Here is a 21,025-nt window from a genome sequence, read left to right as displayed (position 1 = left end):
GGTCCCCCTCAGACGACTGGCCTCCGCTCAGACAGACGTTTCTGGTCAGGTGTCCAGAAGTCTAGACATGCTGCTTAACTTTCCAGAACCCCCGGGCTGCTCCTGCAGTGTTGCTTCCTGTCTGCGTGTTCCGTCTGACAGGCAGGTCTGCTGCTGGGCTTCCCCTGCTGGAACAATCATCAGTCATTTTGGCTGGTTCATGGTTTAAACCATACCTAGAGATCCAGTATGTTTATACACCTGGACAGGCTTGTAATGTGGTTCATGGTTTAAACCGTACCTGCAGATCCAGTATGTTTATACACCTGGACAGGCCTGTAGTGTGGTTCATGGTTTAAACCGTACCTGTGGATCCAGTATGTTTATACACCTGGACAGGCCTGTAGTGTGGTTCATGGTTTAAACCGTACCTGTGGATCCAGTATGTTTATACACCTGGACAGGCCTGTAGTGTGGTTCATGGTTTAAACCGTACCTGTGGATCCAGTATGTTTATACACCTGGACAGGCCTGTAGTGTGGTACATGGTTTAAACCGTACCTGTGGATCCAGTATGTTTATACACCTGGACAGGCCTGTAGTGTGGTTCATGGTTTAAACCGTACCTGTGGATCCAGTATGTTTATACACCTGGACAGGCTTGTAATGTGCCATCAGCTGACACAGAGGGAAGCGGGCAGGAGCTGTTTATCTGCTGTAGTTCGGTGAGCAGCGTTAGACGACGCTCTGCCTCCCGGCAGTGTTTAAACCAGGTCACAACGCGCCCATCCAGCTCGTCTTACTACAACAGAATGTGCATCGACAACGGTTGAACCGCTTCAGACCAGTGGTAGAGACTGGACAGCACTTCTGTTCTACAGCAACGGACCAGAATCATTGGGTTGGGTTTGGGGTCGAGAGCGTTCCCTCTGGGTCTGTCTCTTGACTGCGGTCGTCTGCGTTTATGAGCTGTGTGGATCTGACTGCAGCTGGAGCGATGCTGGTGGTGAAGCCTCCACACTAGCCTGATCCAGCTCTGGGTGTCGCTGGGCCGTCTTAAAGCCTCAATTTCTTCTTCCTTGTCTGAATCATGAGTTTGGCTCGTTCCCCCATCTAACCGTTTCTTGATTTCTTGGTTTCGTTTTCTACTCCGACACAGATTTTAGTCCATCCAGCTCCAAATTTGAGTATTTTTATACCCCCCCCCCCCCCCCCCCCCTTACTGCCACCAAGTCTACTCTGATCAACTTGGTATTATGCCCCTCGCAGGTTTCAGTATGATTGTATGCATAACTTGCTGATGTTATCGTTGACCAGTTGTTTATCCACATGCAGCGTTTGTGTGTAAACAGTTTGTCACAGAGTGTCACTGGCTTACGCTGGTAAACACGGAGTAGATCTGCTCTGGTACCCTGACATGAAACTGACAAGATCTGCACAAAATCTGTAGCCAAATCATGAACTTAAAAAAACAGCAGTTGTCAGCATCAAACTCATAAAGTGGTCTGTGCTAGCCAACATTTAGCTAAGTGCTCTAGCTAGCTTGTTCCATGTTAGCTAGCTCGGGTTGAGGCCTGAAATGACCATGTTGTTTGCCATTAAGCTATGCTGTTTTGTCATACTGAACCTGCCATATCATAATTTACAGTGATATGGGGGTGAGGCCAAAAGGCTAGCGAAGCAAATGCCCAATTTGGTGTAAAAAGAAAAGTGCCATAGATACGCTAGATCAGTATTTAATGTGAACTATTCTAAGAGACTGAATCAGTCAGGTTGTGTCTTGTATACCTCTGTCTGTATATGTGGGGTCAATACTGGGTTTATGCATTCTGTTTACCGAGGCTCCGCCTAGCATCTTAACGCATATCAATTGTTACACTGACAACCACTTTCGCTGACTGAAATGGTGGGCAGTTTATCACGATTGATAAAGTCCGATATCTCCAAAAGCTCTTATATCCAATCACAAAGCAGTCATATCATTTTCCTACTGTCCTTTTTATCAAAGAGTTTGGCCCAAAGCCCTTTCTAAGCCTTACTCTCCGGATTGTGTAGAGATCTGAGGCATTTGGTCATGCGTGAGAAGATGGCTGTAATTCCAATCAGCCAATAAGTGGGGGAATAAGCAAAGTACAACATTGTCTGTATTCGATGAATACCTTCAGATGTGTGCGCTTGAGGTGAGAGGATGGAAGGGAGACCCTTAAATCATGTTGACCCAAAACTCAAGACTGTACTGTTGTGTCTTTACCAAACTGTATTACACATGAAGATGCACTGGATCTTTGTTAAAACACCATGATAATCATCATCACTTCTTGCCAAAAGTCCTGCTTTCTTTAAAAAGGGGCATTTTATCCATTATTTTCTTTTGCGCTTGTTCGTTTTGGTTAATGATTTTTTTTTTGTTTTTCATTGTGTTGATCAAAATGAGGAAGATAAGTTAGAACAATGCGAAAAACGGACAGAAAGACCAACTAATGGCAGCTACTTACGAGTGACTACTGTAAAATGATGAACTAAATAAAGACAATGGGGTTGTTTTTACAATATCGTTGTTGGCTCCACTTGTGAGACATTATTTCACATATTACAACTAATCCAGTTCTACATGCTAATTGCTGTCTGGCTCTACGTGTTCATGATATGTAATATGTTCAGTAGATTAAAGATGGCGTATTGTCTTTTGCAAACACTGTCTTTTTAACACTTCAATTGACAGTGTTAGTATGAATAATGGATAGCGGTACCGTGAGCAGGTGAGAAACCGTGTTACAAAGTGACTGGGTGGTATATACATTATTAAACCTGAATACTTAAAGTTGATTTAGATGTACCTAACATTCATTTGCTCCTCACAAATAGGAAAATAAGTGATATGTCATAAAAGATTGAGAATGCATACACTTTGCATAATTAAGACCGCATCTTTATGTGGAAGTCCAGATGTACTGTTGTGAATCTGAAAAGTTCCCCATAATGCATACACGATTTTTGTCTTTTTTTGATTCTTGTTTTACCTGCAAAAAAAAAAACACGTCATGATTCAATGATAGTGGTTACGTTTTTCGCTGGATTGAAATGTTTCTTTTTCTTCACTTGAATATTAAAATCATAGCGTCATTCCGTTTACTGTACCCCGAGGTGTGTGCACGCAACAACCGGAGACGCGACGGCGCGGTAGAGAAGGGAGGAGGGATTTTTTTTTCACCGTAGCAGCGGCGCGTGATATCCTTCCGCGGGAGTCAAGTGCGGCCCTTTCCCTCCCGACAACACAGGATGAGAACAAGCAGCATTGCTGCTAAAACACGTTATTTAACGCTGAGCTTTTGAATAATCGGCGTGTATTTGGTGCAAAACCAACCAACTAGGGATTAACCGGGGGTGTGTGTTTTTTCTCAGCGTCTTTTTATTGATTTACACACGTTCCTTTAGCATCGGTTGAACACTGAAGAAATATAATCCGGTTTGAGTTGTGCGCGGCAATCTAACTAGTTAGCGACTACTTCTGTGAAGAGTGGCTGGGACAGAATGGAGCTTATAACAATTCTCGAAAAAACCGTCTCTCCAGGTGATTATGCAAATAGATACATATTTCTAAATGCCGTGTGAATTATATTATAGAACAACAACTTGACATATGTGTATGACAGTACCGGTGAAAGTTAGCCAGACAGATCTGAAAAGCAGAGGGGGAAATACCTTGCTAAGCTATGCGGCTAATGCTAGCCACGGCCTGCTCAACCCCGCAGATGCGGCTGTTGCATGACGAGGGTGGTGCTTAGCTTAGCCAGCTAGCCCGGTAGCCGCGCTCTGTAAGAAGCATGCTGGTTTGGTGGCTAAATGCGTTAGCTTTAGTTCTGCTATGTGTAGTTAGCTAGGGAAAGCAACATGATTGACAAGTGAGGGAGCGCCCTGATATCAAATACTTTGCGTTGAAAAGTGTCGAGCTACATCGTGTACGATACAGCCAGTTCAGTTGATCAACCCGCGTTTAAACTAGCGAGCTAACTTCGTTAGTTAACCTAGCTTGCTGTAATTGATGTGCAAATGAGTCGGCCCTACCCCGCACCCCAGCTACTTTGAACACATTGCTAGCCAGAACATATGGGATTTGAAATCTTAAAAAGCCGAGGCCCAATAATACAACGTTAACAATATAAAGATACTTTTATTGTGGGCTCACGCCAATCGTCAGTGCTTATGGTATACGGATTGATCGTAACGATCTAGATTTAGAGATATTAGCCAGTGAGTTTTGAGTCTTGTCCATGCTGCGATACTTGTGCCATTTTACCTGCTAGCTAACGTTAGCCAACATGCTTTCGAAGCCAGCTAAGTGGTGGCAAATAGTTTGAAAGGAAGCTAATATAGCTAGCATGCAAACAACCCTTTCTAAAGTGTAAGCTTTTGCAAGATATCAAAATGCCGATTCACCGTCTTTTTAGCAGCGATAACGTTAAAGCGATACGATTGTAAGTTTATGACATATCTAAATGTTATGAATTTGATTATGAAAGGCTGGATGTTACATCTATGGTGTCATGGCACTCTAACTAGAAATGTGGATGCATGCTAGGCAGATCCGGGTTAGCAAGCTAGCACAACTTTGCTGTTTCATTTCGGCGTGCGCCAGTGGCATAGCCACCCAACTTGGCTTAGCTGCAAATCTACACGTTAACATTTCTCCCTCTTGTTCACCTCAGATCGAAATGAACTGGAGGCGGCACAGAAGTTTCTGGAACAAGCGGCGATTGAAAATCTGGTTCGTATCCTGTTGTTATTTAACATTGATTACACCGAAAGTGCTTATGCCGGTCACATTGGGCTCTGGCGCCAGAAACGGGATGAGTACGCAGTGAACACCCAGCTTGTCTACCGGAGCCCCCTCCCTTCCGCCAACACCTCCACATTGTGGCAGCTAGCGTCACATGCTCCGCGGCTTTCAGAATGAATGGAGACCAGACAAGCGATACTATTCTGCATCTAGCCAGCCAACTGCTATACATGTCGGACGAGTTTAGCCGACATTACTCTTTGAAACCTCCTGGAGCACAATTGCACAAATCCATTCCAGAGGCAGTCAGACATGCAGACAACGGGACATGAGGGAAGGCTTAGCGAGAGAAGCGGATGTGCTGCACTTATAACTAGGACATGTGGGTTGTATGTTCTAATCCCTGTTTGATTTACTTTGATACCTAAGCGTGTAGCCAACCGGTGACAGGGAACCGTCCTGGTACGCTGGAAGCATCCAGCAAGCTTCCCTCAGACAGATGGTCATATCAGTTTGGGACTAGAAATGAAAAGGGTGCAGCTAGCTGGCAGGGAAAGAGGGGGGTAATATGTGGTCAAGGCATCTGTTACCAAGGCCTGGTTTTTCCTGCGGAGGTGTCGACTAGCTGTGTGTATGAAATCCACCGTGCGGTCCTAAAATCGATAAAGCTTGGGTTTGGGCGCCCCTTTAGCTTACTGGGTTAGACGCCTTCCATGAGAGCTGAGGCCCACACGCAGAGGCCCGGGTTCGATTCCGGCACAGGCCCTTTACCGCATGTCAACCCCTCTCCCTATATTTCCTGTCCTCTCTCTCTCAAAAAATATGGACAGGAAGTATGCTGTCTGTCATAAATAATGAAGGCAGAAATGCCACCAAAAATATATTTTAAACAAATAAAAATATTTATCTAAAATGTGTGTTCTTCCAGCCGACGTTCCTGGTGGAGCTCTCCAAGGTTCTGGCCAACCCAGGGAACACCCAGGTGGCCCGCGTGGCTGCAGGCCTGCAGGTGAAGAACTCGCTCACCTCCAAGGACCCAGACGTCAAGTCCCAGTACCAGCAGCGATGGCTGGCCATCGACGCCAACGCACGCCGCGAGATCAAGAACTTTGTAAGAGCTCACCTCAAACACCCTAGGTACTCTGAGGGGCTGGTCTGGCTCAGTGGTTAGAGCAGTTTGACTGCAGATCAAGTGGTCGCAGGTTCGAATACCCGTTTGTGTCATATTTTATTTAACTTCTGCTAAATGAACACATTATGTATCCTCCATGTTGTTATACTGACAGAGTAGTAGCTGTAGTCTGTCATTACTACTTGTCCAGTAATGTAAATGCTTTCACTTATTCCCTCTTGGCCCCTCTTGTACCTATTCACCTATAGAGTGAATTGGTACATAATCATCAATGTGTCAATTGAATAACATTTGAACTCTGAATTTCAACAAACTCAAAGGCACTCAAGAATTATTAGTATTATGACGGCACGGTCATCCTAAACATTTCACGCATTTCAGAATCAATCCTCTGACCTCACACCTCCAGGGTCAGCTATCTTAGTCCAGACCTCCTCCCCTCTCAGAGCAGTATCAGTTGGCTGACCTCTGACCCCCCCCCTCCTCTCCAGGTGCTGCAGACCCTGGGCACGGAGACATACCGGCCCAGCTCGGCCTCCCAGTGCGTGGCTGGGATCGCCTGTGCCGAGATCCCGGTGAGCCAGTGGCCGGAGCTCATCCCCCAGCTGGTGGCCAACGTGACGGACCCCAGCAGCACTGAGCACATGAAGGAGTCCACCCTGGAGGCAATAGGGTACATCTGCCAGGACATAGTGAGTACTGGAGCCTTCACACACACGCACGCACACACACACACACACACGCACACACACACGAAGGCCAGGACATAGTGAGTACTGGAGCCTTCACACACACACACACACACACACGAAGGCCAGGACATAGTGAGTACTGGAGCCTTCACACACACGCACGCACGCACACACACACACACACACACACGAAGGCCAGGACATAGTGAGTACTGGAGCCTTCACGCACGCACACACACACACACACACACACACACGAAGGCCAGGACATAGTGAGTACTGGAGCCTTCACACACGCACGCACGCACACACACACACACACGAAGGCCAGGACATAGTGAGTACTGGAGCCTTCACACACGCACGCACGCACACACACACACACACACGAAGGCCAGGACATAGTGAGTACTGGAGCCTTCGCACACATGCACACGCACGCACGCACACACACACACACACACACACACGAAGGCCAGGACATAGTGAGTACTGGAGCCTTCACACACGCACGCACGCACGCACGCACGCACGCACGAAGGCCAGGACATAGTGAGTACTGGAGCCTTCACACGCACGCACACACACACACACGAAGGCCAGGACATATTGAGCACTACTTTATACTTGTGGTTTTCATTTTGTTTGTGCATTTTTATACATGATATACCTAAGGATTATAACTTATTATATAATAGAACAAAAGCAAACAAGTCTAAAGCGCCTCTCTGACCCGGTGGTGTGTCCCCAGGACCCAGAGCAGCTGCAGGACAACGCCAACCAGATCCTGACGGCCATCATCCAGGGCATGAGGAAGGAGGAGCCTAGCAACAACGTCAAGCTGGCCGCCACCAACGCCCTCCTCAACTCCCTGGAGTTCACCAAAGCCAACTTCGACAAGGAGGTGGGCCGGACTCTCACCTCCCCCTGCCTCTCCCCTCCCTGCCTCTCTGTTCACGTTTTGTTGTACATCAGCTTAGTAACAGTAGTTTCATCCAGGGTTTAATGGTTAGCGAGGTGTTTCTTTGAACGTGTCTGGTCTATGATGAGAAATCATGCACCACGCTGAAGCAGTGATGGATAACCCTATCACAGTATCTGAGACCTTCACCTGACGCACTAAGAGCCTTCAAGCAGACAGCTGTAGGTCTGTCATACTGACTGCTGGCTTTAGATCAAAATGGACAAACACAAATTAAAATGACAAGAACACATTTTATATTCTTATAATTCCTTACCTTATCAATTATTTTATTACGTTTTCATGCCTTTTAAGTACAGTAGCTACAATGATAATTGTTAGGCACCAACCTATCAAAGCAAATATGTAAACGCAATGTGTAAACGTACATGTCAACAAACCGGGTTGTGATTGTGATTTTCAGACGGAGAGACACTTTATAATGCAGGTCGTCTGTGAAGCCACACAGTGCCCAGACACCAGAGTGAGTATCAGCTGGTGACCCCAGGGTGACCCCCCCCCCAGGGTGACCCCCCAGGTTCACCCCCCAGGTTCACCCCGGCTCCCGCGCGCCTCACCTGTACGTCCACCGCTTGTGTTATTTGTGAGGAACGAATGTGTGGGATGTGTCCTGTAGGTGCGTGTGGCAGCCTTACAGAACCTGGTCAAGATCATGTCCCTGTATTACCAGTACATGGAGACTTACATGGGCCCAGCACTTTTCGCGGTAAGCGGACCAACACCCGTGTTCTAACATGGCATACACACTGACGTAGCTCGTGGGAGAATATTTGGGTTGTGGAGGGAAGAAGGCTTGGGCCTTGTGGGAAGTTCAGTCTGTGGCAACATGTTTGGTCTATGATGAGAAATCATGCACCACGCTGAATAAGTGATGGATAAACACTGTATCTGAGACCTGCACTCCCAAAGTTGCCAGTATCAAAGTTTCTCTTAAACAAAAAAATCTGAAATGAAACTTAACACATCCTTCTCTCTCTCTCTCTCCCCTCCTCCTCTCTCTCCCCCCCTCTCCATCTCCATTCTTCCTTACTTCCTCCTTCTCCCAGATCACAATAGAAGCCATGAAAAGTGACATAGACGAAGTTGCCTTACAAGGGATTGAGTTCTGGTCCAACGTTTGTGATGAGGAGATGGACCTGGCTATCGAGGCCTCTGAGGTGAGGGGGGGGTGGGACATCCAGTCATGGCTGATGTTTGTTTGAGAATGTGTCTGGTCTATGATGAGAAATCATGCACCACGCTGAAGCAGTGATGGATAACCCTACCACATTATCTGAGACCTGCATGATGACTGATGTTAGGGACATTTCGCCTCCAAGCGTACAAAAACGAAAGCACAGCTTTCCCTTGCTCACACGTTCTGCACCTGCCACTGTGGGAGTCACGGACTGGCTGAACCCTTCGGTTTTAACTTTACAATGCCTCCCCTCTTTCTCTCCCTCCTTTCTCCTCCCCCTCCCTCCCTCTCCTCCCCCTCCTCTCCTCTCTCCTCCCTCTCCTTCCCCTCTCTCTCTCCCTCCCTCCCTCCCTCTCCTTCCCCTCTCTCCCTCCCTCTCTCCCTCCCTCCCTCTCCTCCCCCTCCCTCCCTCTCCTCCCCCTCTCTCTCTCTCTCTCTCTCCTCCATCTCCTCCCCCTCCCTCCTTTCTCTCTCCTCCTCCTCTCTCTCTCCTCCCCACCATCCTCTCCCTCCCCCACTCCCCCTCTCTATCTCCCCCCCCCACTCAGGCCTCTGAACAGGGCCGACCCCCAGAGCACACTAGTAAATTCTATGCCAAAGGAGCCTTGCAGTACCTGGTACCCATCCTGACCCAGACCCTCACCAAGCAGGTACGTGCCAGCCAGGTGTTAGCCCTACCTTCCTCCCTCCCAGGGCCCAGCGGTTTCACACCTCCATCCTCCTGCTGCTGGAAGTCCTTAGCCTCCAGCAGGAATGTCCAGGCTTGCCTCCAGGCTTGCCCGGGCCTCGGCACAGGGCTGCCTCCAGGCTTGCCCGGGCCTCGGTATACGGCTGCCTCCAGGCTTGCCCGGGCCTCGGTATACGGCTGCCTCCAGGCTTGCCCGGGCCTCGGCACAGGGCTGCCTCCAGGCTTGCCCGGGCCTCGGCACAGGGCTGCCTCCAGGCTTGCCCGGGCCTCGGCACAGGGCTGCCTCCAGGCTTGCCCGGGCCTCGGCACAGGGCTGCCTCCAGGCTTGCCCGGGCCTCGGCACAGGGCTGCCTCCAGGCTTGCCCGGGCCTCGGCACAGGGCTGCCTCCAGGCTTGCCCGGGCCTTGGCACAGGGCTGCCTCCAGCTTCTATGTCCTCAGCTGACTCACAGCGGAGTCAGGCTAATAGTGCGCCGGAGCAGGGGGCGGTAATCCTAATCCTCCTGGCATGCTTGGTTTTCAGAGCTGCCGCAGGGCAGGGCAGGGCTGGAGGCAGGGAGGGAGGGGGAGCAGGGAGGGAGGGAGGGGGTGGAGCAGGGTAGGAGGGAAGGAGGGCGGGGGGTAGGAGGCAGGGGGGGGGGTTAGTTTGCGTTAGAGACCCATAGTGACCTGATCTATATTAGTTAGGTAGGTACTGGTCTATGATGAGAAACCATGCACCACGCTGAAGTAGTGATGGATAAACATTGTATCTGAGACCTACACACACACGCCCTGATCAGGACCCTGCTGGTCACAAGGAGCAGTGTTCAGGTACATCACCAGCAGGACAGTGTACCAGGTGATGTTTTAAAGGAAGGGGTTTGTGTCTGTGTTGGTTGCTAATATCACCTACACATCTACCCCCTCTCTCTCTCTCCCACATCTACCCTCCCCCCCAGGATGAGAATGATGACGATGATGACTGGAACCCGTGCAAGGCAGCGGGGGTGTGTCTCATGCTGCTGGCCACCTGCTGTGAGGATGATGTGGTTCCCCACGTGCTGCCCTTCATCAAGGAGCACATCAAGCACCCTGACTGGAGGTACCGTGACGCCTCCGTCATGGCCTTCGGCTCCATCCTGGAGGGCCCGGAACTCAGCCAGCTCAAACCCCTGGTCATACAGGTAACCATGACGACAGCCCTGACCCTTAGGCATGCGGGTAACCATGACTACAGCTCTGACCCTTAGTCATGTGGGTAACCACGGCTACCACCTACACAGGTAACCATGACCAGCAAACCTTACAAACCCTTAGCGATACAGGTAACCATGACTACCAACCTACGAACCCTTAGCAATACAGGTAACCATGACTACCAACCTACGAACCCTTAGCAATGCAGGTAACCATGACTACCAACCTACGAACCCTTAGCGATACAGGTAACCATGACTACCTCCCTCCTAACTGTGGCAGACGCAGTATCAAAGGCATCATCATTATTAGGATTAGTATTCCTCTCCTCCCTGTCTCCCTCTAACAGTACCAGGAGCAGTATCAGTAAAGGGTAGGGGTGTAACAATATATCGCGGTATAAAAATGTAACAGTATGTATCGTAGTCATGGCGTTTTTTCTTTTTCGATATGCCATCCGTTTTATCCTTTTGGTTGAGCTACCAACACGCACCCTCTTGCACCTGCGTCACGCGTGCACAGCATGGAGCATTCACAGAATGAACTGGGTAATAGCCTAGCAGGGCAAGATGAGTTTAGCTGATACTGAAATATAAGAAGAAATAATAGAAGATTTTCTACACCAGCCACTTGGCTGGTGACGTCGTGTGCAGCAGAGTTAGTTCTATATTTTCTGATAGACAAAAACCGCGGCAAACGCTTTAGTATGGCTTCAAAATGTACTAATGAGAAGGCTAACAATTAACACTAGCAGGTAGTAGCATTGCTACGAGTATTATGCTAGCTAACTTAGCCCGGAAGCTAACTAAAGCTAGCTAGCTAGCTACCATTTTGGCAAAATAATAATTGCGCTGTGGGGACCGTTGGAAATATTTAGAAATCACGCAGCTAAACGTTGAAGTTCTGTCTTCTAATTTCATGTAAAACATCAGTGACACACACAGTTACTTAACATACAGAAATGTAAATAAAATCCTGAAATACTGCACATTCTTGAAGTTGTTAATTTCCAGATTTTTTTTTAGGGGATTTTTTTTTGACACGTATCCTATCGTGAACCGAGTATCGTGATACGTATTGAATCGTGAGCTGAGTGTATCGTTACACCCCTAGTAAAAGGCATTATTATAATATTATTATAATATTATTATTATAATAACATACTCTCTGCCCCCCAGGCGATGCCCACCCTGATAGAGCTGATGAAGGACCCCAGCGTGGTCGTGAGGGACACCACGGCCTGGACTGTGGGCCGCATCTGTGAGCTGCTGCCAGAGGCGGCCATCAACGAGGTGTACCTGGCCCCACTCCTGCAGTGCCTCATCCAGGGGCTGGGGGCGGAACCTCGCGTCGCCTCCAACGTCTGCTGGGTGAGACACGCACGCTTATATACACACATACATGTACACACACATGCTTATATACACGTACGTACACACACGCCATGTTTACTGAGTCAAACCGTAGGTGTTTGTTAGAGGTGTGTCTGGTCTATGATGAGAAAGCATGCACCACGCTGAAGCAGTGATGGATAACCCTACCACAGTATCTGAGACCTACGTGATGACTGATGTTAGGGACATTTCGCTTACAAAAACAAAAAGAAATGAGGACTTTGTCAACACATTACTGCTTGATTTGATGACTTCCTTTCTCCCCTCTCTCTCCCTTCTGTTCTCTCCTCCCTCCCTTCCCTCTCTCCCCCCTTTCCCTTCCTTCTCTCTCTACCTCTTCTCTCTCTCTCTCTCTCTCTACCTCTCCCTTCCCTCCCTCTCTCTCTCCCCCAGGCCTTCTCCAGTCTAGCCGAGGCAGCGTACGAGGCGACAGACGCGGCCGAGGAGCAGGAGGAGCCGGCCACCTACTGCCTCTCCTCCTCCTTCGAGATCATCGTCCAGAAGCTGCTGGAGACCACAGACAGGTAGGAGGGGGAGGCAGGAACGGGAGGCTGGAGGGGGAGGGGGAGGCTGGAGGGGGGGAGGGGGAGGCTGGAGGGGGGGGAGGGGGAGGCTGGAGGGAGAGAGGCGGGCTGGAGGGGGAAGAGGGCTGGCAAGACAGATCAAAGTTTAAGTTAGAGAGCCATGTTGACCTGATCTATATTACTTATGGATCTGTATTAGTTTAGTTTAGATGCAGGGTCTAGTTATGACCTAGCAGGGATTTGGTATTGCGTTTAACAGCTTTGATTGATAAGGAGGTAGGTACTGGTCAATGATGAGAAACCATGCACCACGCTGAAGCAGTGATGGATAAACACCGTATCTGAGACCTACACTGAGACAGTTAGAGAAGCGCTTCCTGCTTTAACAGGCTGAACAGCAGGCGTGTCGTAAGGTACAGCGGTGGTCTGTCATGTGACAGGAAGTGATGGATGTTGTCTGTGTGCAGGCCAGACGGTCACCAGAACAACCTGCGCAGCGCCGCCTACGAGGCCCTGATGGAGATCGTGAAGAACAGCGCCAAGGACTGTTACCCTGCCGTCCAGAAGACCACCCTGGTCATCATGGAGCGCCTACAACAGGTCCTGCAGATGGAGGTGAGATGGAGGAGGGGTGGAGGAGAGGGAGGTGTTAGTTTTTAAGTAGGACTTGGATTCATACACAAACCACTACAGTAATACAGTGCCAGTCTGGTCTATGATGAGAAAGCATGCACCACGCTGAAGCAGTGATGGATAACCCTACCACAGTATCTGAGACCTGCATGTGTTTTATTCAACTGAAGAACATGCTTGTAGGTGTCCGTCTAGTGCTGAAGGAGTGTTTCCTGTGTTAACATGCTTGCCTCTCCCACAGTCCCACATCCAGAGCACGTCAGACAGAATCCAGTTCAACGACCTGCAGTCCTTGCTGTGTGCCACGCTACAGGTACGATCTGTCTGTCTGCTACTACAGCTGTCTGTCTGCTACTAGAGCTGTCTGTCTGCTACTAGAGCTGTCTGTCTGCTACTACAGCTGTCTGTCTGCTACTACAGCTGTCTGTCTGCTACTAGAGCTGTCTGTCTGCTACTACAGCTGTCTGTCTGCTACTACAGCTGTCTGTCTGCTACTAGAGCTGTCTGTCTGCTACTAGAGCTGTCTGTCTGCTACTAGAGCGGTCTGTCTGCTACTAGAGCTGTCTGTCTGCTACTAGAGCTGTCTGTCTGCTACTAGAGCTGTCTGTCTGCTACTAGAGCTGTCTGTCTGCTACTAGAGCTGGGTGTCTGCTACTAGAGCTGTCTGTCTGCTACTAGATCTGTCTGTCTGCTACTAGATCTGTCTGTCTGCTACTAGAGCTGTCTGTCTGCTACTAGAGCTGTCTGTCTGCTACTAGAGCTGTCTGTCTGCTACTAGATCTGCCTGTCTGCTACTAGATGTGCTGAACTCCTCTCTGGTCTATGATGAGAAATCATGCACCACGCTGAAACAGTGATGGATAACCCTACCACATTATCTGAGACCTGCCCTCACCCCCCTCCCTGACCTTGTGATTGGGACCTGGAACCTCCTTCCTGCCCGTACCCCACGGCTCAGGACCCCACCCCTCTCCTGTGGTGCTGCATCCCGCTAAAGCGCTTCCCTCTCCCCGGTCTCTCCAGAACGTTCTAAGGAAGGTGCAGCACCACGACGCTCTGCAGATCTCCGACGTGGTGATGGCATCGCTGCTCAGAATGTTCCAGAGCACCGCAGGCTCCGGGGGCGTGCAGGAAGATGCCCTCATGGCCGTCTCCACTCTGGTGGAAGGTCAGTCTCTCTCTTAGTCTCTCTCTAGTAGTCTCTCAGTCTCTCTCTAGTAGTCTCTCTCTTAGTCTCTCTCTAGTAGTCTCTCTCTAGTAGTCTCTCTCTAGTAGTCTCTCTCTAGTAGTCTCTCTCTAGTAGTCTCTCTTAGTCTCTCTAGTGTCTCTCCGTCACACATGTCTGCACCTTCCTCTTGTCCCCGTTCTCTTCCCTCTCCTCCCCTCCTGCCTCCCCCCCTTCCCTCCTGCTCTCTTCACCTCTCCCTCCTTGTCCTGGTTTGTGACGGTCTCCTGTGTGGTGTCCTCAGTTCTGGGAAGTGACTTCCAGAAGTACATGGATGCCTTCAAGCCTTTCCTGGCCATCGGCCTGAAGAACTACGCAGAGTACCAGGTGAGTGCTGACCACCGCGGCACCTTTCCCCTGACGCCTGTTCCTCCCTCTGCCCGAAGTCAGGCAGCATGGATTTTAGAGCGTCACAGAGTCAACAGGGTCTCTTTCACCCAGTGGACACACGGCAGCAGGGCTGTCTGTTGTCCCACTGGACTTTGCGGGACCCTACACCTTCATACAGACCTGACACTTCCAAACTCTCCGCAGCAGAGCTTGTTTACGAGCTGAGCAAACACGCATGTGCCCTAACGGGTCCTGGTCCCTGTCTGCAGGTGTGTCTGGCGGCCGTGGGGCTGGTGTGCGACCTGTGTCGAGCCCTCATGACCAACATCCTGCCCTTCTGTGACGAGATCATGCAGCTACTGCTGGAGAACCTGGGGGTGAGGATGCCGCTGCCGCCGCTCTGGAGGCCGTTCTGCTTTTGATGTGATGAATAGTGACAGTATGGAGAGGGTAGGGGGCAGCTAGAGAAGTAAAAGGCCCGGGCTGGAATAGAACCCGAGGCCCTAGCCTACTAGGTGACCCCTTGCCTGCCGCTGTTCGACTGGGCCTGTAAGAAGGATCTCTGGTCCTGACGCCTGATCCTCCCTCTGCTGCTAGTCAGGCACTGTGGATTTTAGAGCGTCACAGATGAAAGCAGGTTCTGGTTCACCCAGTGGACATGAGGTAGTTCTGTTACCTGTCTAATGAACGCTGGTTTCTACTGGAGCCTACACACTGATCGGAATACTGCTCCATGTGTTGCTGATGGGCATGGGAAGGTTCTTGAAACAAAATCTTTTCATTGGAAGTTATGAGGGGGGGTCAGATGGCTGAGCGGTTAGGGAGTCGGGCTATTAATCAGAAGGTTGTTGGTTCGATTCCCGGCCGTGCAAAATGACGTGTCCCTGGGCAAGGCACTTCACCCTACTTGCCTTGGTGGAATGTCCCTGTACTTACTGTAAGTCGCTCTGGATTAGAGCGTCTGCTAAATGTATGAGATAAAGAAAACTCTTTTCTGTTCAGTGCGAAAGGTTAGATTGAGCCTGGAAGGTCCAGATGTAATGATTGCAGGTACTGAGAGAGCGTGTGCGTGTGTGTGTGCGTGCAGAATGAGAATGTGCACAGGTCCGTTAAGCCTCAGATCCTGTCAGCGTTCGGGGACATCGCTCTGGCCATCGGAGGAGAGTTCAAGAAGTACCTGGAGATCGTCCTGGACACCCTGCAGCAGGCCTCGCAGGCCCAGGTGGACAAGGTACAGCTCCCCACCCTGCCCCCTCCCGTACCCCTCCCTGCCCCCCTCCCGTACCCCACCCTGCCCCCCTCCCGTACCCCACCCTGCCCCCCTCCCGTACCCCTCCCTGCCCCCCTCCCGTACCCCTCCCTGCCCCCCTCCCGTACCCCACCCTGCCCCCCTCCCGTACCCCACCCTGCCCCCCTCCCTGCCCCCCTCCCGTACCCCTCCTGGCTGGGTCCGTCCTGACGCCTGTTCCTCCCTCTGCCAGAAGTCAGGCAGTATGGATTTTAGAGCGTCACAGAGTCAACAGGGTCTCTTTCACCCAGTGGACACAAGGCAGCATGGCTGTCTGTTGTCACACTGGACTTTGCGGGACCCTACATTTTTTTTTAAAGATTAATTGCAGTGGAATTCCCTTTTGTTGTTTGCTTTGTTGATCAGTGATCACAAAAACGTTTGTTTTCCTCCTGTCTCATCTGATGGTGGTGGTGTGTTTGTGTCCCAGACGGACTACGACATGGTGGACTACCTGAACGAGCTGCGTGAGGGCTGTCTGGAGGCCTACACCGGCATCATCCAGGGCCTGAAGGGGGACCAGGAGAACGTCCACCGTGAGTCCACCTCCTCTACACCTTCACCTCCTCTACACCTCCTCTACACCTCCTCCTCTAGACCAGAAACCACCCGATTCTCGCGTTGTCGTGGTCTCTCTAATACAGCCCTGTCTTTAGATTACTAGACCCAGCAATTCACGTGTTTAAGTCTCAGTAACTCAGTAACAACTGTACACAGGTCATCATTGTCTACTTCCTGTGTGACTTCCTGGTGCAGCGCCATTCAAAGCACAGCTGTTTTACATGTGATTTGCATGTCAGACCTGATGGGTTAAGAATGCAGCTTCTGTGGAGTGTTGCTCAACTCAGATGTGTTGCTCAGATTAGAGGCAGATATGTAGACACAAGTAAGCCCCTCCAATCCCTGCATTCTGTCTGAATGCAGTCCAATCATTCGTGCCGGTCCAACCTTAACGATTGGTCGTGATAATTACAGTCCTATTCGTTACATTATTACTGTCAAACTTTAAATGTGTTCATCCTTTGGTCTCACCCCCTGACGCCTGTTCCTCCCTCTGCCCGAAGTCAGGCAGCATGGATTTTAGAGCGTCACAGAGTCAACAGGGTCTCTTTCACCCAGTGGACACACGGCAGCAGGGCTGTCTGTTGTCCCACTGGACTTTGCGGGACCCTACACCTTCATACAGACCTGACACTTCCAAACTCTCCACAGCAGAGCTTGTTTACGAGCTGAGAAACTGCACACTGTGCTGTCCTGTGGTGAAGGAAAACCGATCTGAAACTCTGTACTCCCAGAAATATGGGAATATATCTCCAACATCCTCCTCTAACGCGCACGCCTCTCTCCCCCCCCCCAGCTGACGTGATGCTGGTCCAGCCCAGGGTGGAGTTCATCCTCTCCTTCATCCACCACATCGCCGAGGATGAGGACCACACTGATGCCGTGGTGGCCAACGCAGCAGGACTCATCGGGTAAGCAGGAGGGGTAGGGTAGGGTAAGCAGGAGGGTTACTCTCTTTCTCTCTCAATACATCTGTACCCTGACTCTCTCTTTCTCACTCTGCCCCCTCCCCTCTACAGTGACCTGTGCACAGCGTTTGGAAAGGACGTGATGAAGATGGTGGAGGTTCGGCCCCTCATCAATGACTTGCTGACTGAGGGCCGCAGGTCCAAGTTCAACAAGACCAAGACCCTGGCCACCTGGGCCACCAAGGAGCTCCGCAAGCTGAAGAGCCAAGCCTGGTGAGACGCCACCTCCACCTCCACGCTTATGAACCACCTCCACCTACACGCTTATGAACCACCTCCACGCTTATGAACCACCTCCACGCTTATGAACCACCTCCACCTAAATGCTTATGAACCACCTCCACGCTTATGAACCACCTCCACGCTTATGAACCACCTCCACCTACACGCTTATGAACCACCTACACGCTTATGAACCACCTCCACCTACACGCTTATGAACCACCTCCACCTACACGCTTATGAACCACCTACACGCTTATGAACCACCTACACCTAAATGCTTATGAACCACCTACACGCTTATGAACCACCTACACCTAAATGCTTATGAACCACCTACACGCTTATGAACCACCTACACCTAAATGCTTATGAACCACCATATATATAATATATATATATATATATATATATATATATATATATATATATATATATATATATAAAATCACCACAGATGCTCTCCAAAGTAACAGGATTGAATAGTCTGGATTATCCAGTGTGTGTGGTCAGCAGATGTGTAGGGTGTTATGAGGTGTAAAATAGCCCCGCGACAACTGCCCCGTCATGTCACATGTCCGCCGTGCGGCGCCACCATTGGCTAAGCTCTTCTTCTTCTCATCCTCTCGTTGCAGATTTCACGCTGGTTGGGGATGAATATTCTACATGGATGAACAATGAGAGCATAAGCCCCGCTGGGCTTCCTTCTGTCTCCTGCGTGTGGGTCAAAGCAGAAGGGAAGTGTGTGCGCTGAGTGTCTGAGAGTGTGAGAGAGAGAGTGAGAGCGCGAGCGAGAGAGGATCGACATCACACCACCTTCTGAGTACAGTTCCAGCAGTCGCCGGCAGACTAGCAGCCCCCCACCTTCCCCCCCCCGACGACCTTCAACCCCCCCATCCACCCACACCACCCCCAACCCCCCCCTCCTCCTGGCCACCTGTGGACTGTTCTGACTTGGACGAGGACTCCTTACAATCTCCCTGGACCGCTGTAGGCTAGCTCTAGAACTCTTCTGATTAATAACTAACTTTAGTCTACAACCGGAAAAACAAACTGCCAAAATGTGGTTTCTTTTTGGGGAGGGGAAAAACAAACAGATCTGAAAAGGACTTGACTATTTTGCTCTTTGACCGATCTGTTGAAGACGGACTACTTTTTATTTTTTCTCTTTTTTTTTTTTCCTTTTGGTTCCTTACAAGCACTATATGGTTGTGGACTTCAACAAAACGGAGATGGTCAATTTTACGCAAACGTTAAACCCAGTTTGGCCGTAGACACGCACCCTAGCACCACTGCTGGGATTGGAGGAAATGGAATCAGAAGGGGATTGGGAGCTCCCCCCTCCCCCCCCCCCCCAAACCTCTCTTACCTCTGCCCCCCTTCCCCCCCAGCCCGCCCCTCCATTGGTCTCCCCCCCAGTGCTACAGGGGCAAGGGTGGCCAGCTAGGCTGAGAGTATCTGGTGTGAATGAGGGAGGGGGGGGCGATTTACTGTCTCCACCCCCCTGGACCCCCCTCCCGGTCATAACAAATACATAAATGATGATGATGATAATAAAGCTGGAGGTAAATTAATGAAATTGTCCTGCTCTCTTTGGGAGATGACAACAGAGTTGTGGGCGGAGCCCCAAACCTTCACAGCACTTGTGTGAATTGGCGAGATGGTGTTCGTTCTTCTTTTCCTACTAGAGAATCACTGACTGTTCACCGGTTATTATTTACTTTGCTTTCCTTTTTTTCAAAGCATCGGTTGCCGTTCTTCTTCAATGTGGGCTTGTGTAGATTCAACTCAACCCTCGACCAATCAGGGAAGACTCGATGCAAGGGGAACACAAAGCACTCAATTTAACAAGTACCACTTCATCTCCTTCATTAACCATGTGCGAGCAGGAGAATAAGAGTGCCAAATTTATATCCAGGCTTCTCAGCAAATAGGTTTGAATTTTAAACGGATGCTATGGTATTGAAGCAAATTCACTATTGCCTACAGGAGAGGTGGGTTCAATACGCGAGGTTTCTAAGTGATCGACATGAACTAGGTAATTGGGCTCGTGCTAGCTTGTTCAGTTCCCATTTCTAGATGTTTTCGCTGTATTTCGTTGGGAAAGGGACACACCATTCTTGTTCAAATTAAGAATTGAAGACGTTTGTATAAGGTTATATTTTTCCATTGCTATGAAAAACAATAAAATGATATCAAACATTCCCCAAGCAGTTCTGGTACCTTGGTCTGTGGTTTATATCTACTTTGCAACGGTTTATCACAAATGCACTGTACTTGTCGGGTTCCCATAGAAACACGAGACTTAATATGCATTTGTCAGTTGACTAGATCAGGTTTAGTTGCAGTAGAATGTTCCCCCTCTGAACTGTTTGCACTCATGTCCTAAATCCTTGTTAGTCTTTTGCTTTATTCTTATTTTTTTTGGAAGCTATCGATTCCATGTACAGAACGACCTTGGGAGCCTCCTGAATGTTGAATCTGTGAACCTCCAGGGTCGGTCTGGGGTCACCTGACAACACTGTTTCATTTGAATTGGGACATTGGTGGCCATGTTCCACCAATTCAGATTGTCAATGTTTTACAAAAAAAAGCATTGAGATCCATGTAGGCTTGTGAGGCAATCTGCGTGCATCTTGCGTTCAAACAAATAAAATCTATATTGTACTGAATACCCTTCTTGTGTCTGATTTGATCTGAGCGATTGTGACTGGCTTATTTTACTGGGGTGAAGATAACTTCAGGATGTGTTTAGTGTTGACTAGAGAATCATCTTAAGTTATCTTTATACAGAAACATCTGTATTTCCCTGCCTGCCATCCCATCATAACCATGAGGCTGTGATGAGGGTTAGAGGGGCATTTGTACTGTGTTCAGTAGTAGACTGCTAGGATGTTGTGTTGCCCCCTACTGGTGCAAAGACTGAACTGCAAGCCTAGGGTTTATTTCCCACTATGAAATTTCACTGTGGAAACCATCATCTTCTGTCACATAAACAAGTCTGGCAGACCTGTTGATGTGAGCACGATGAGATGGTTTACGAGACACAAGTGAGATGTATGTTTCTGGAAGGTCCTAGCAAAGTTGATGCAGGAATAGGCCTCACCTTCTTGTAACAGACCATTGAACCGGAACCCAGGAACTGCAGGTTTTGTTTAAGTGATGAAAAAGGTAGCCGTTTCAAAATATCATAATAGATATCTGAGATTAGAGATATATTTGAGCTTTTTGTTTGTTTCAGTAAAGGCTTCTAATCTCATGATCTGAGATGAGCA

At 49.5% G+C, this 21,025-nt stretch overlaps 1 protein-coding gene and 4 non-coding genes across 6 annotated transcripts; all 5 read left to right on the top strand.

Moving 5' to 3' along the window:
• Window positions 1–3,242: 3,242 nt before the first annotated feature.
• kpnb1 (karyopherin (importin) beta 1) lies at window positions 3,243–20,422 on the top strand. Of its 2 annotated transcripts, none has more exons than XM_067231719.1 (22): window positions 3,243–3,550; window positions 4,686–4,744; window positions 5,685–5,867; window positions 6,380–6,580; window positions 7,332–7,484; window positions 7,966–8,025; window positions 8,179–8,268; window positions 8,609–8,719; window positions 9,300–9,389; window positions 10,368–10,592; window positions 11,784–11,975; window positions 12,393–12,523; window positions 12,991–13,138; window positions 13,398–13,469; window positions 14,180–14,324; window positions 14,626–14,708; window positions 14,981–15,088; window positions 15,799–15,942; window positions 16,430–16,535; window positions 17,357–17,471; window positions 17,580–17,741; window positions 18,386–20,422. In XM_067231719.1, coding segments are annotated over exons 1-22 (2,619 nt in total). In that variant the 5' UTR covers window positions 3,243–3,510; the 3' UTR covers window positions 18,387–20,422. The 2 variants fall into 2 exon arrangements, with proteins under 2 accessions (XP_067087820.1, XP_067087819.1); XM_067231718.1 differs by having other exon boundaries at window positions 9,288–9,389.
• Window positions 14,740–14,881, top strand: LOC136941348 (small nucleolar RNA SNORA79). Its single transcript, XR_010876491.1, has one exon. It is a non-coding gene; the product is annotated as a small nucleolar RNA SNORA79 (small nucleolar RNA).
• LOC136941349 (small nucleolar RNA SNORA79) lies at window positions 15,281–15,426 on the top strand. Its single transcript, XR_010876492.1, has one exon. It is a non-coding gene; the product is annotated as a small nucleolar RNA SNORA79 (small nucleolar RNA).
• Window positions 16,168–16,309, top strand: LOC136941346 (small nucleolar RNA SNORA79). Its single transcript, XR_010876489.1, has one exon. It is a non-coding gene; the product is annotated as a small nucleolar RNA SNORA79 (small nucleolar RNA).
• LOC136941347 (small nucleolar RNA SNORA79) lies at window positions 17,036–17,177 on the top strand. The gene has a single exon (XR_010876490.1). It is a non-coding gene; the product is annotated as a small nucleolar RNA SNORA79 (small nucleolar RNA).
• Window positions 20,423–21,025: the final 603 nt, after the last annotated feature.

This window comes from Osmerus mordax, chromosome 3 (genome assembly GCF_038355195.1).
Source record: "Osmerus mordax isolate fOsmMor3 chromosome 3, fOsmMor3.pri, whole genome shotgun sequence".
Taxonomy (NCBI): Eukaryota; Metazoa; Chordata; class Actinopteri; order Osmeriformes; family Osmeridae; genus Osmerus; species Osmerus mordax.
The sequence above is the reverse complement of the archived record's forward strand: the minus strand, read 5'-3'. Positions and strand labels throughout refer to the sequence as shown.